This window comes from Podarcis pityusensis (assembly GCF_964106645.2).
Source record: "Podarcis pityusensis genome assembly, contig: HAP1_SCAFFOLD_832, whole genome shotgun sequence".
Taxonomy (NCBI): Eukaryota; Metazoa; Chordata; class Lepidosauria; order Squamata; family Lacertidae; genus Podarcis; species Podarcis pityusensis.
Genome location: NW_028293355.1, coordinates 2,813 through 15,827, shown reverse-complemented (window position 1 = coordinate 15,827; position 13,015 = coordinate 2,813). Strand labels below are relative to the sequence as shown.

Below are 13,015 nucleotides of genomic sequence, written 5' to 3'. Positions count from 1 at the left end.
TAGGGCTTTCAAGGTCAGCACCAACACTTTGAATTGTGCTCGGAAACGTCCTGGGAGCCAATGTAGGTCTTTCAGGACCGGTGTTAAGAGAGCAGATGCATCCTCCCAGTCAACTCAGAATTCACAGGAATGGGGGAAAGGTGGTGGTAGCTCTAGATTGAATAAGTCACACGACTGCTGGTTTTCTAACAAAAATGTGTAACTTATAACCTTCTGTACCCAAGGACTGGAAAGTAGCCAATTTTTAAAAGGGTATGCGGGGTGGATTATGGAAATTACAGGCCAGTTAGCTTAATGTCTGTCCCTGGAAAACTAGTGAAAAGCATGGTTAAAGATAAGATAATCAAACATATAGAAGAACCATTAGCTGGCTGCAGCCACACACAGAACATGCAACATCTGGAAAGTGTCACCTCATCATGGGAGTAATCCTGAGCAGCCTGATTCTCCTTCCACCTTCAGCTCCTAATATGAAGCTTCACAAAATTGAAGCAACTTTTTGGCAGACTCTAAAATGCCCACCCCAGAGGCAGAGTCTCACTGGCAACATTTCAGCTCCAGTTTGGTGCTTTGAATTCAGTCTAGAAAATGCTGAAAGGTCCCAAAGATAGTAAGCAAAACATGGCATGTAAGAAATCCTTTCCGGGCCTGAATGCTGCATGACCCGGCCAGTGGAGGTGTGTGTCAGCTATTCTGCCAGCTACAAACACCAAGCATGGCATCAGGAGTGGAGTGTGGTGGCAAGGAGTTCTGCTAACATACGTTTGATGCTGATGACTTTCTCAGTGCCATGCCAGGAAAGAGGAAGAGGGAAATCTGCTTCCAGGCAAATGTGTTTATGACTGGGATGTGCTCCCTCCTAAATAATCTGCATCTCATTATCTGAAGCTTGGCAGAACACTCTTTGCCTGGAGAGAACGCCCTCTTTCCCTGGAGTGTAAAACCCTCCCCTGCACTCGCCTGCCACTGCACTCTGGCTGCGGCACATGAGCTGCCTTATCACCACTGCCATCATCACCTCCTCACGTGAGACCATAATTATCTGCAGCATTTAATCTGCAATCAAACCAGGAAGCTGAAGGAAGTCCGGGTGCAAGACCTGTTAGTCAGCCGCTGGGTCTGAGCTGGATTGCCCAAAGCGCCTGCCCTTCAGGAGCTCTCTGGCGAAGCAGTTGGATCGCAATGAGGCATGACTGAGTGCCCGGCTATTTAGAACACATGACAGGACACCTAGAGTGGCTGCCTAGATCCCAGCTGTGCCTCACTTCCCCACCAGGCCTTCTTCTCTCAGGTGCTCTTGGGGAGGATCTCAGCTGGACACAACCAGCAGCCAGCCGGTTACCCCTGGACCGCTTTGGACAAGCACCCAGAGAGGTGAGTGCTTTGGGTTGGGGCTGTTCCCTTTGCCCTCGCACTGTAGTTGGGCAGAGGAGGTCTGTCCATGCCCAGGAGGGCACGGGGGAAAAGGCTCGTTCCTCCAGCCTCATAAACACCTCTCCCTGCACTGGTTCTCTGTGAAGGCCAGGGATGGGGGAGGTGGGCTGCTGGGGCTGCTGGGAGTTAGAGTCCCATGGTCGCATAGTCACTTTGGTGGGACACCTGTCAATGGCCTTGAGCAGTGCTTTTTTCTGGGGCGACGCAGGGGTACATTTTGTGAATCTAAGTTTGGCCTCATTGAGGGGCAGTATTTCAATATGAGTAGGAAATTGAGAGTACCCCTAAACATTTTTTAAAGGAAAAAGCACTGGCCTTGAGACATATGTAAAAAGCAGTTTGCAAATAATTATAAACACGCACGCAAGTCTGGCCCACCTCGTGACCTGTGGTATTCTGTTAATCCTCTAGCACCCACGTCCTCTTCCTTGAATACAAAAACGGTTCAGTGTACTCTGTGTATCTTTATATCTCATCTTCTCTGCTGATAAACAGAACTAATTATTATTCTGTTCCTCTTCCTTTTGACACACTAGGAAAGCATTTATCTTATCTTGTTTGCTGCTCTACCTCAATGGTGCCTTTGCATTTTTACTTCCATGAGCAGCATTTTCTTTGGAGCCCTTAGCTGTGATCCCTGCATTGCAGGGGGCTGGACTAGATGGCCTGTTGGGTCCCTTCCAGTGATACCATTCTATGGTCTTCATGCGCTTCTCTTTCATAGAACTGTAGCATTGGAAGGGATCCTGAGGGTCATCTATTCAAACTCCTGCAATGGTGGCTTCCCTCAGTGGGGTGTCTGGTTGGCCATTGTGGAAAACAGGATGTGCTGAACTAGGTGGGTCACCCCCCCCCCCCTTGGACTGATCCAGCTGTAACCAGCCTCTTATGAGGAGGCTCTTGGCATGAGAGAAGGATGGCCTGCGCTGCTCACCTGACCTCTCTCCAGCTGAGCCGCTGCTGCATCTTGGGATGGAGGGATGAGGATGGCGCAGTGCAAATGCTTCAGCAAGATTGGCTCTGCTGGCACATTTGCACCTCGCCCCTCCCCTCCTCCTTTCCAGAATCCAACAGCCACTCCGTTGGCAGCCCCACCAATGTGGTATGTCAATGAAAAAGTGCTGCCGTTTCACCAGCTCATGAATGTTCTGTCCTCCGCCCACCAGCACAGGCTCAGGTGTGCTTGCTCTCGAAGGCACTCGGCAGGCCTGTCTGTGCCTTGGAATTGTGGTAATTAGGATGATTAGGAGAATTCTAATGACAAGGTTGTTGACGTTGTTGTCCTCGTGGCGTCCAAATTGCTTTGCTCACTCAAACCCACAACCTTGTCAAACGGGTCCCTGTTGTTTCTGCGGCACAGCACAGAAGGGATCTGAACCCACCAGCATTGCCCACTCTCTCAGGGGTGCCCCACGTGAGGCTTCTATGGGGGGAGGGCAGATTGTGAGGGCTCCTGAGGAGCAGGGTGGTCCCAGGGCAGGTTTGCTGCGCAGCCTCCAAGCAGCGGCCTTAGATCCAGGCTCTTGGTCCCTCTAGCTCAGCGCTGTCCACTTTTCTCTTTTCATTGACTGCATTTCTGTGCCACCTCTTTCTCCCAGGTGGCACACGTGGTTCTCCCCCCCCACACTGTTAATCCCCCACAACAACCCTGTGAGGTAGGTTAGGCTGGGAGCAGCGTTGGACTTTGGGCTCTCAAATTTCAGCAGCGTCATTCGTGATGCCAACATCTGATACCCCTCCACTTCTTGCCTTCCATTCTGCCCCATAGGCTCTGCGCCCACTGCAGCCGAAGCAACACACACTCCCCTAAATCTGCCTCTGCTGAGAGGTGGTGACTGGCCCACGCTCACCCTGGGAGCCCCACGGCCGAGTGGGGACAAGAACCCCAGTAAGGTAAAGGGAAAATAATAATAATAATAATATTCCTCTTCAGCCAGGCCTTGGAAATATTCCCCTTCAGTTTGAGGACTTTCAACTGTTATATTGTTAATAGAATAAATAGAATATAATTAATGCAACGAAACATTAATAGGAGGGGCGATGGGTGCAAAGGGGTGTCCAGTGGAACTGAGGCAGATGGGGGGGCGTGGCAGTGGTCCCTCTGGAGGGGAAAGGCCCTCTCCTGGAAAAGACATTTAGACTGCTTCGTTGAGAGCAGGTGGGTTGGAAGAGCAGAGGGGGCTCTAGGAAGTGCCCCGATGTGGGGCAAGTGGGGTGGCGGCAGGCCCTTTGCACCTGGGCCGGGGAAGGGGCCTCGGGGGCCGGGCCCCCTCCCTTCCCTGCCGCGCTCCTCCGTTCTCTCTCCCGCCCGCGGCAACGGGAAGGAGGCGGGCGGGCGGGCGCCTCCGCCCGGGGTGGCGCCCGCAGAGCCCAGGCGCCCCAGGCAGTAAGTGGGGATTTCCCCGGGGGCTCCTCTTCCCCGCCTGGATCAAGGGGGCTTCCGGGATCCCCCTTCCTTTCCTCTCTGCCCGCCCTCGGGCGTCCCCGCGCCCCGCGGGTGCCAACTGCTGGGCTCGCCTTCAACCGCCACGAAGCGCCCGGGATGCTGCGCTGCGCGCCCTACATTGCGGGGGGATGGACGGGGCGAGCCGGAGCCGGGAGAAGCCGCTCGCCAGCTGCCCGAGGGAGGCTGGCTAACCATTAACCCGCCGGGCAAGCAGGGAGGCCGGGCGGGCGGGCCGAGGCGGGTCCTGGAGGGGGCGGGCGGGCGGCTGGCCCCGGCTCGGAGTCCTCACCTGCCGGGCGAGAGGCCAGGCGCGCCCAGAGGGAGGCGGCCGGGCGCGCTGACTGCTCCGCTTCTAGACGCGCGAGGTGGCTGGGTGGAGGCGGGTGAGGCATCTGCGGGAAGGAGTAGGGGGACCGGCTTTCCGGGGAGGGGGCAGCTATCCCGTCTGCCCGAGGTGGGGGTGAGTGTGGAGGCAACTTCAGCCCAGCCCCCCCCCCACGTGGGCACCTTCTCCCCCTGGGACGCCCCCTCTTTGCATCTGCTTAAAAGAGCATTTATTTAGTCCCATGAACTGGAGAGCCATCTCTGCAAGGCGCACCTGAAGAGCGACCCCTGGAGCGAGATCAGGCCCTCGGGGCTTGACGTGCTCTTCGCCCTTCCGGCATTTTATCTATTCTGATATTTCCCCCTCAATGTTCGTTGTATTCCAACTGCCAAAAAAGAGTTGATGTTGAGAAGGCGTTTTTCAAATGTAGGGTTGAAAAAACGGTGGCTGAACACCAACAGGAGAGCCAATTTGGTTTCTGCCCTGCTCTGGCAGCAGAGCCAAAGAGTCCTAGCTGGACCTTCTCCCCCCAAAAAAAACTACTCCATCCTCACTCTGCTCCCTTTAGAGTTCAGGGAGGATGCAGAATCTAACTGCCAGACCACATCACTGAGCCCAAGACCCCCCTCCCTTAACCAGAGTAGCCTCTTACTTTTACTGCTTCTCTTCCACAGGATCCAGCCCCCCAGAGCCAAGAGGCCTGGTGACCAAGAGGCCAGCCACCCAGGATCCATTTGGGGCCCGGAGGAGCCCCCCTCGGAAGGCCCTGTTGCTGCTGCTGCTGCAGCCCTAGGATGGGTCTGCGCGAGTCGCCCTACTCCAGCTGTGTCCTGGGGGCCATGGACTCTGTGCTGCGACACATCCTCTTCCCCAGCTATTGGCTGGTGAACCAGCTGCTGGCCTTGCAGCAGACCACCCAGGAAAAGCAAGAACACCAGCACGGCCTGCCCTATGCCCTGGAGGCGGCAGGCAAGGGGGTTGTCTTGGTGCCCCTGCTGCTCCTCTCTGCCCCTTTCTCGCTGCTGGCCTTCCTGCTGTGGCTGCCCCTGCAGGCCGCCCGCCGCCCCTTTGCCTACCAACACACGCCGAACCAGGCCCCGCCAGAGCCGTGGGTGCTCCCTGGCCCGGCAAAGACCTTCAGTGTGGTCAGCGGCAACCTCTGCCTGCTTCCCGTTGGCTTGGCCAAGTTCAGCAACCTGTCGCGGACGCAGTGGCGTGCCAAGCACATCGGCCATGCGCTGGCGCGGGCGGCCTCCGGCTCCCCACCGTCTCACGAGCCAGGCCCCCGGGGGGACTTCCAGATTGGCTTCAGCCCCTCCGCCGGGAGGAAGTATGGGTCCATGGAGGCCAGCCCCCCACGGTCCGGCCAGGGCTCCCCTCAGCTCAGCGGGGATGTGATGCTGGAGGTGCCCCTCGAAGAGGAAGGAGCGGCTGCCGGGTCGCCCAGGGAGATCACGACCCACTTCCCCCCCTACGCGGACGTTGTGTGCCTGCAGGAGGTCTTTGACCGGCAGGCCTCGGGGCAGGTGCGCCATTTCCTCGCCCCCTGCTATGAGCACATCATCTACGACGTGGGCACCCTCGGGGTGGTGGGCTGCTCGGCCCTGAAGCTCCTGAACAGCGGGCTCTTCCTGGCCAGCCGCTACCCAGTCCTGGCCGTGCAGTACCACTGCTACCCCAACGGCACGGGCGAGGACGCCTTCAGCGCCAAAGGGCTGCTCAGTGTGCAGGTGAGAGGCGGGGGGGAGGGAGGCTCCTTGGCTTGCTTGCTTGCTTATTTACAACAATATTTCCATACCGCTATGTCATAGAAATATATCATAAACATAAAAACAAGTTGAAAGCAAAAGAATTAACAGCAAACATCAGTAGACCATTGTGGGCGATGTTCTCTCAACTGCCTACATAGGTCTGGCGGAATAGAAAAATTTTCGGCAGGTATTTAAAAGTTGAAACAGAAGGTGCCTGCTGAATCTCTGGTGGCAGGGAGTTCCACAGGACTGGCCCATGACACTAAAGGCTCAGTATCTTGTTGTCAGACAAGCCTTGCCAACTCCCCCAACGACACTGCAGATGATCTCAGTAACCAAGCCGGGATATGAGGGGTCAGACAGGACCCTAGTTGTTCAGGGATTTGTAAGTTAATATAATAAGCTTGATTTCTGGGGTTGGACTAGATGACCCTTGGGGGTTCCTTCCCACTCTACACTAGACAGACCTACATTTGGCTTCTGATAAGGCAGCCCCCCATGTTGCTCTCTTGTGGTGTGTTTCTGTGACCGAAGGAGGGAATCCCTCCTGCTGCCTGCCTGCCTCTTCTCCCCTCTCTCCTAAAAGCAGGACTCCTGCTTCTCCTTTATGGGACCCACAACTAATGCTGAACCTTAGCAATGCCCCCCTCAAAGTCGCTGGCACAGAAGGAAATGACATGGGAGGGGCCATTTCACTTCCGGAGGGCTGAACTGGGTGCTGAAGGGCTGCGCTTGCTGTCCCCAGGCAGTCCTGGGAGGACTAGGCAGCCTTGAGGGTGCTGTTGCGTTGGCAGGAGTCTTTGCTAAGGAAGGTTGGCAGTGCTGTGCCCTTGCTGCTGCTCCTGTACTCCCCGTGCCAGCAGGGACGTGGCTGGATTAGGAGCAGCCACCTCCAAAGAGAGCTTGTCACTTTGCTGCCATTTTCTGATCTGCATGGGAACCCAGAACGGGGGGGGGGGGGGGGGAGGCAAGAGAGCAAAGAGATTGCCTGGGGAGCAGCGCTCCCTCCCACGCTCCCTTGGATCCGCTGCAGGGCTTCTCTCTGTGCATTTAAAGCACATGGCTTCCCGCAGAGAATTCCGGGAACTGGTTTACCCCCTCAGAGAGCTACAGTTCTCAGCACCCTTAACAGATTACGGCTGTGAAGCCATACGCTTCAAACATACGTTGTGCGTGCAGCCAAAGATTAGAGAGTCCTTGAGCGTGGGTGGAGGGTGCTTCCTCTTGCAGCTGGGCAACCACATTGAGGTCTCCTGATTTCATGGCAACCCTCCTGCCTGCCTGGAAATGGATCTCTGTGCTCAGCAGGTGCCCTCGGGAGGCGCAGAGCCAGCACCGCTGGGGCCCAGCAGCAGATTGGGTCTCCTAGCCGAGCACCAAGAACTGGTATCACCCCACGCCCTGCCTCACACCCTAAAGACCCATTCCAGGAAAAATATTATCCACTGGTCCGAGGATTTCCTAGCCCTGCCCTCCACATGCCTCCCTGCCCGAAATCAAAATCACTCTTGTTTGTCCAAGATTTGCACTTTCTCCAGCCCTTGGCAAACATTAACTGGAAGACCAAGCTGAACCTGATCAGAAAGTTGCTCCGGTGTGCGAGTGCGTGTGTGAGGGTGCACGCTTGCAGGTGTGGAAGCTGCAAAAGGAAAAGTGGTTCTGTTTCCTGCCTTTGGGGGGTGTTTGGGGTTCCCTTACAGCAGCCCCAGAGTTAGCAAAAGGCGCATTTGAGTGAGGGTCCTCAGAAGCATGGCGGGGGGGCGGGGGACAACGACAACAACTGCCTGTGCCTTCTGCAGATTCTGCCCTCATTTAGAGGCGGGAGTTGTTTTCCAGGAGGTCTGTAAGGGGGTCTCCTGGGGGCTGGAGAATGGACCAAGATGGTCTCGGGGCTGCTAGCTGGAATCTGTTTTCTCCCTGGAGTGCCTTCCCTTAGACTGTTTCCCTTGGTGATGCTTGGCCTGCCATGTTTCCTGTGTGTCTCAGGTGCAACTGGGAGCTTCTCAAGGGCAAAGGATTGTGGGGTACCTGAACTGCACCCACATGCACGCTCCAGAAGGTAAGTGAAGGATGGGGAGAGGGTGTCTTCTTCTCCCTCTCTCACATGACGCTATATATAACATACCTTGTGGACATCCAACGAAGCCGCACGTTGGAAGACGGTTTGAGCATCTCACACTGACCCTGCTCCGACTGCACTGGCTACCCATTAGTTTCCGGGCCCAATTCAAAGTGCTGGTTTTGAGCTATAAAGCCTTAAATGGCTCAGGACCGCAATAACTCAAGGACCGCCTTTTCCCATATGAACCTACCCAGACCTTGAGATCATCTTCTGAGGCCCTCCTTTGTGTGCCCCCTCCTCGAAAGGTTCGGAGGGTGGCAACACAAAAACAGGGCCTTCTCTGCAGTGGCTCCCCGTCTGTGAGGTGCTCTCCCCAGGGAAGTTTTCCTGGCACCTACATTATATACCTTCATTATATACCTTTAGGCGCCAGGCAAAAACGTTCCTCTTTAACCAGGATTTTGGTTGATTTTAAAAATGTGTTGGGGGGTTATTGGGTTGTTGTTTTTATTTGATTATGTACTTTTGAATTTTATATCTGGTTTTATCCTGTGAACCTGCCTGAGACCTGTGGGTGTAGGGTGGTATATATTTAAATTAATAATTATATATTATTATTATTATTAATTCAGGATGATAAAAAGAAAAGTCCTCCTTCATGCAGAGCAGAGTTCAGCTATGGCGCTCGCTTCCCCAGGAAGCAGCAAGAGCCACCAACTTGGACCATAGGCCTGACCCAGCAGGCTCTGAGGGTCTTGTGTGCTCCCCTGGCCAACGCCTCCTCCTGCCCTCTTGCTCTGCTCTCCCCACATCCCGGCAGGAGAGGGAGGGTCCGCCAGCCCTCTCCAGGGGAGCTCTGGCCTCTCCACCCCCCCCCCTTCTTGCTGTGCCCTCTTGGGCTGACGCCTCCTCCCACTTTCTCCCAGCTGACAGCCAGGTCCGGTGCGACCAGCTGACTCTGAGTCTGCTTTGGGCCCAGCAATTCCAGGATGCAAATGCTCAGCCCGGGGACATTGTGGCCTTCGACATCTACTGTGGGGACCTCAACTTTGACAACTGCTCGACAGGTACGCAGGTGGGGTTCCTGGAGGGGGCAGGCGAGGGGTGTGTGTCTGAGGATTCCCCCTCACCTGCCATCCTCCCTCCCTGCTCCTTTCTCCACAGGGGATGCGCTGGAGCAAGTGCATGAGATCTTCAACGTCTACACAGATCCGTGCCGCATCGGACCCCGGAAGGACAAGCCTTGGGCTATCGGTGGGTCTGTGCCCCCACACAGCATGCCTGCCCCACCTTGGCCTTGCCTCTGCTTCTAGACCTTCCTGCGCTCTGCCCTGTGGCGCAAGGATGGGTTTTTCTCTCTGTGCTCTGCTGTTGGGCAGAGGCCAGGTGTTTCTGGGGGGGGGCAGGTAGAGGGGCATCATGGGAAGTCAGATGGGGGTGGGCTGTGCTGCTGGCCTCTTCTCTTCCCAACTCTCCAGCTAGCCTTGTAGGGCAGCCCCCCAAGCATGAACAGGTGGGGGGAGAGTGCAAAAATGCCACACCTTGAACTGACAACTGTCCCTCCCCCCCCACAGGCACCCTGATGAATTACCTGAAGATCTATAGCAAGGCTGTGTCGACCCCAAAGCGCATGCAGAGGTGAGGGGCTGAACTGGGCTGGGGGGGTTCCTTCCGTGGCAGGATTGCTGGACTTGGCAGAGCTGGGGGTGGCAGCTGCTGTCTTCCTTTGCTGGGGGGCGGGCAGCGGCAAAATTGACAGGATAAAATTTGGGTTTTGCAGGGGGAGGGGGACTTTGCACATGGCCTTTTTCATTTTGAGCTGGGCCCCCTCCCTATAGGAGGAGTGGGGGGGAAGCCCTCTGAAGAAGAGCAAGGTGCTGGGTGGGCTTTTCTGGGGGCGCTTGCAGTGGACCATCAGCATGAGGTGTCCCAGTGTGGGACCCCACAGGAGGGGCTGCCCTGAGACCCACAGCCCCTTCCTGGTGGACATGTCTTTCCGTTGCCTCGCAGAACCCTCACAGAGCCCAAGGGGCGGAGGAAGTACCTGGCCGGCCACATCACGAAGGACGGGACCCCCGACCCCTCGGTGACCTCGAGCGAGGGGCGGCGCATTGACTACATCCTTTACCGGGAACACCTCAACCCCCTGGAGCTGAAAACGGTGAGTCAGAGGCTGCAAGTGCGCAGTGCCCTGGGGGGGCCCTTAAATGCTCTCTTGCTCATGAACTGAGGAGGTGGGTGTTGCAGGGGTGCCCAAGGGGCTCCTGCCTCTGGGCTCGCTCTCCTCTCTGCTGCCTGCCCTGCCCTCATGGTCTCTCTCCGCCCCCCCCTTTGCTTCCAGGATGTGGAGAAGTTCTTCTTCATCACTCGCCTGGCCACCTTCTCAGACCACCTGCCAGTGGGCCTGCAGCTTCGCCTGACGACACAGCCGGAAGTGTGAACTCTTCCCATGCCAAGCCAGGGAGGCATCTGTGAGCAGGAAGACACATACCCTCCTCAGAGCTCAGCAGCAGCAGCAGCAGGATCAGGCCCTGGGCCCAGTTTGAGTGGCGAGGAGGAGTCGTGCATCTGTACGGGGCAGGGGTTCCTGGGGCACAGGAGGCCTCAGGCCAAGCTGGAGGTGTGGCAAGGGGCTGCACTGGCCGGCCGCTTTGTGGGCGAGGCACTACCTCCACCTGCCAATCTGAGAACGACCTTCAGGAGCCCCAGGGCCAAAGGGCAGGCCTGCAACGGCCATCACCCCCACACCCCCAGCACTTGCAAGCTTTCGAGGGTTTTACCAAACTGAGGCTTAAAAACAAATGTCCTGCGTGGCGTGATTGTGACTCGTCCCTCTAAGGCCCTGTGGAGCGTGGAATTGGAGGGGTGACCCTCATTTGTCAACTCAAGGTGCCCCTCCAAGCATGAGGGATGGTGCCTGGGGGGTGGCAGCACCACTCAGCTTGGCGGAAATAGGGGAGCGTGGCTGGCGTGGCCTACCCTCTGGGACTGCCAGGCTGGCCTTCGCCCGCTTCAGGGCTGAAGTTTCCCCACACCAAATGCTTGTGTTTTCACCCAACTGTTTCTCTTTTGTGAAACGCAGAAGGACTTCTTAGCCCCTCTGTGCCGAAGGTGAGTGCTTACCTGCTCACCTTCATACCTTTCAATAAACTTCTGCTCGTTTTTGTGCAAGACCCGTGGCTTTGGAGTGGCACCTGGCCAGAGTCCCAGCAGCTCGCCTTCCTGAGATCCGTGGAGCCCTGAGGCTAGGCTGCACTCACTGCCATCCCAAATAAGCGCCGTTCCCTTTGACGCTCGCTCTGAGCACTGCAGGTTTAACTGTAAAAAAGCAGGTTCAGACAGCTTCTGCTGAGATAGGTCTGCCTGCTGCCAAGATGGCCGGCCTGCCCTGCGTTCCCGTCTTGAGCAGAGCTGCCCCAGTGGCTGCACATGGTCATGTGGAAGGAGACTTGTGCGTCTCATGGCGTGAGCAGGGCAGGAGACCCTTGGCTGGAGGCTCCTCTGCCTTCTCTGCCATGGATTCCTTCATTGACAGAGGCTAGACAGAGGACCCTGGAGTATCCTTCCGCTCTACACTGCTATCATTCTTATGAGGAAGCAGTCTGTCTACTTCCCGACAAGTCTGGCCCTTTGCTGAGGGAGGGGAGCAGAGCCAGCTCCAAGTTTCTGGGAGATCCATTTTGGGCACAGGGTACCACTGAGCCCCTCGTCATTGTCCCCCACTTTCCTCCTCAAAACCACCATCCTCCTCCTCCTCCATGCTGGGCTCTGTCCCTTCCCTTCTGCTTCTTTACTTTCTCAAATATTTCTATCCTTTCTCCCCCCACCCCTTGTCTGCCTGGCATCACCTTCTCTGCCACTTTGATACTCCTCTCTGTGCCTCTTGCCCCACATTAAATTGATGCCAACTTGCCCAAAATCAAAACGAACCAGGGTTTCTGGAGAAGGTCCATCACCTGCAGCAGAAGCATGCCTAGGAGTTGGGTATGGTGTCCCCCGCCAGGAGTGCAGGTGGCGGGAGGAAGGGATGCAGAAACCCCACTGCCGCTTGGCACCTCTGGGCTGCCGGCTCCTGGAAGGCGGACTGGGGAGGGAGAGCTGGGGGCGGGTGCAGCCTTTTGCCCTCTCACAAGCATCTCAGGAGATGTGCATGCATTGTGGGACTGAGCACACAACATCTGGGGACGTCCTCCTCAGACCTTTCAGTTTCCCCCCATGGAATCATTGCAGAGAGAAAAACTTGCCTGGGTAGGTTTTCCTTTGGCTCAAACTCCTGGTGTGAAACTGTCTTGGTTGGTGGTCTGCTTCCTTTCATATAAGAGCTCTGATAACATCCTGAGGAATCTTCTTCAAAAAGGATGGCTGGAGGGGTTTGTTCTGAGCAGACAGGTGTGGGATTGCAGTGTGAGCTACCTGCCAAACAGGTAGTTGCTGAATCCCAGGAGCAGGGCATCACCCACAGACTAGAGCAGGTACGAAAGAGAGAAAAGTTGCACAAAGCACTTGTCAGCAAAAGGGAAAGGGGATAAAAAGGATGAACAAATAGCAGCCATGATAGTGCTGATATCATTCCTGTGGCCCAGGTGGTGGCCAACCGTTCTCAGGACCCCCAGGTACATTTGCAAACCAGAGCAAAAAGTGGGCATCCCATGCCAGGTGGGCACTGATCTTGGGCTGGGCAGAATTCTGAGTCGCTTCAGCAAGAAAGCAACTGAGCCTGAGCCTTGTATGGTAGAGGCAGCTGCTGCATCCTAACTCCCAGCCCAAGTCAGGGGCTGCTATGAGAAGCAGTTCCCCCAGCAGCAGAGCCTCTGGTCTCACTGGTCTCTGCTCTGGAATTCCCCAGGGAAGACAGCCCAGTCACAGCTGACAAACTTCATGCACCCTTTCAAGTGCCAGGAGGACGGAAATCCTGTTTGCCATCAATCGGCGTTTGCAGAAGGAGACCAATCTCCTGTGACAACAGAGGAAACCTGGGGATTTTTAACTTTCTCTGG

At 56.2% G+C, this 13,015-nt stretch overlaps 1 protein-coding gene across 4 annotated transcripts; it reads left to right on the top strand.

Moving 5' to 3' along the window:
• The first annotated feature begins 1,047 nt into the window (after positions 1 to 1,047).
• Positions 1,048 to 11,189, top strand: LOC308469046 (sphingomyelin phosphodiesterase 5-like). 4 transcript variants are annotated; one of them, XM_081024362.1, is made up of 9 exons: positions 1,048 to 1,374; positions 3,203 to 3,327; positions 4,880 to 5,935; positions 7,943 to 8,015; positions 8,945 to 9,085; positions 9,183 to 9,272; positions 9,593 to 9,656; positions 10,029 to 10,179; positions 10,360 to 11,189. In XM_081024362.1, exons 3-9 carry the CDS (start codon positions 5,000 to 5,002, stop codon positions 10,456 to 10,458), a joined length of 1,554 nt encoding a protein of 517 aa, XP_080880488.1. In that variant the 5' UTR covers positions 1,048 to 1,374; positions 3,203 to 3,327; positions 4,880 to 4,999; the 3' UTR covers positions 10,459 to 11,189. The 4 variants fall into 4 exon arrangements, with proteins under 4 accessions (XP_080880488.1, XP_080880486.1, XP_080880489.1 ...); XM_081024360.1 differs by lacking the exon at positions 3,203 to 3,327; XM_081024363.1 differs by lacking the exon at positions 3,203 to 3,327 and having other exon boundaries at positions 1,048 to 1,396; positions 4,918 to 5,935.
• The last annotated feature ends 1,826 nt before the right edge of the window (positions 11,190 to 13,015 follow it).

Bases quoted from the DNA above. Each gene is read 5' to 3' on its own strand.
- LOC308469046 (XM_081024360.1), top strand. From the start codon at position 5,000: ATGGGTCTGCGCGAGTCGCCCTACTCCAGCTGTGTCCTGGGGGCCATG. The intron at 5,936-7,942 runs GTGAGAGGCGGG...TGTGTGTCTCAG, and splicing joins AAGGGCTGCTCAGTGTGCAG to GTGCAACTGGGAGCTTCTCA. The intron at 8,016-8,944 runs GTAAGTGAAGGA...ACTTTCTCCCAG, and splicing joins CCACATGCACGCTCCAGAAG to CTGACAGCCAGGTCCGGTGC.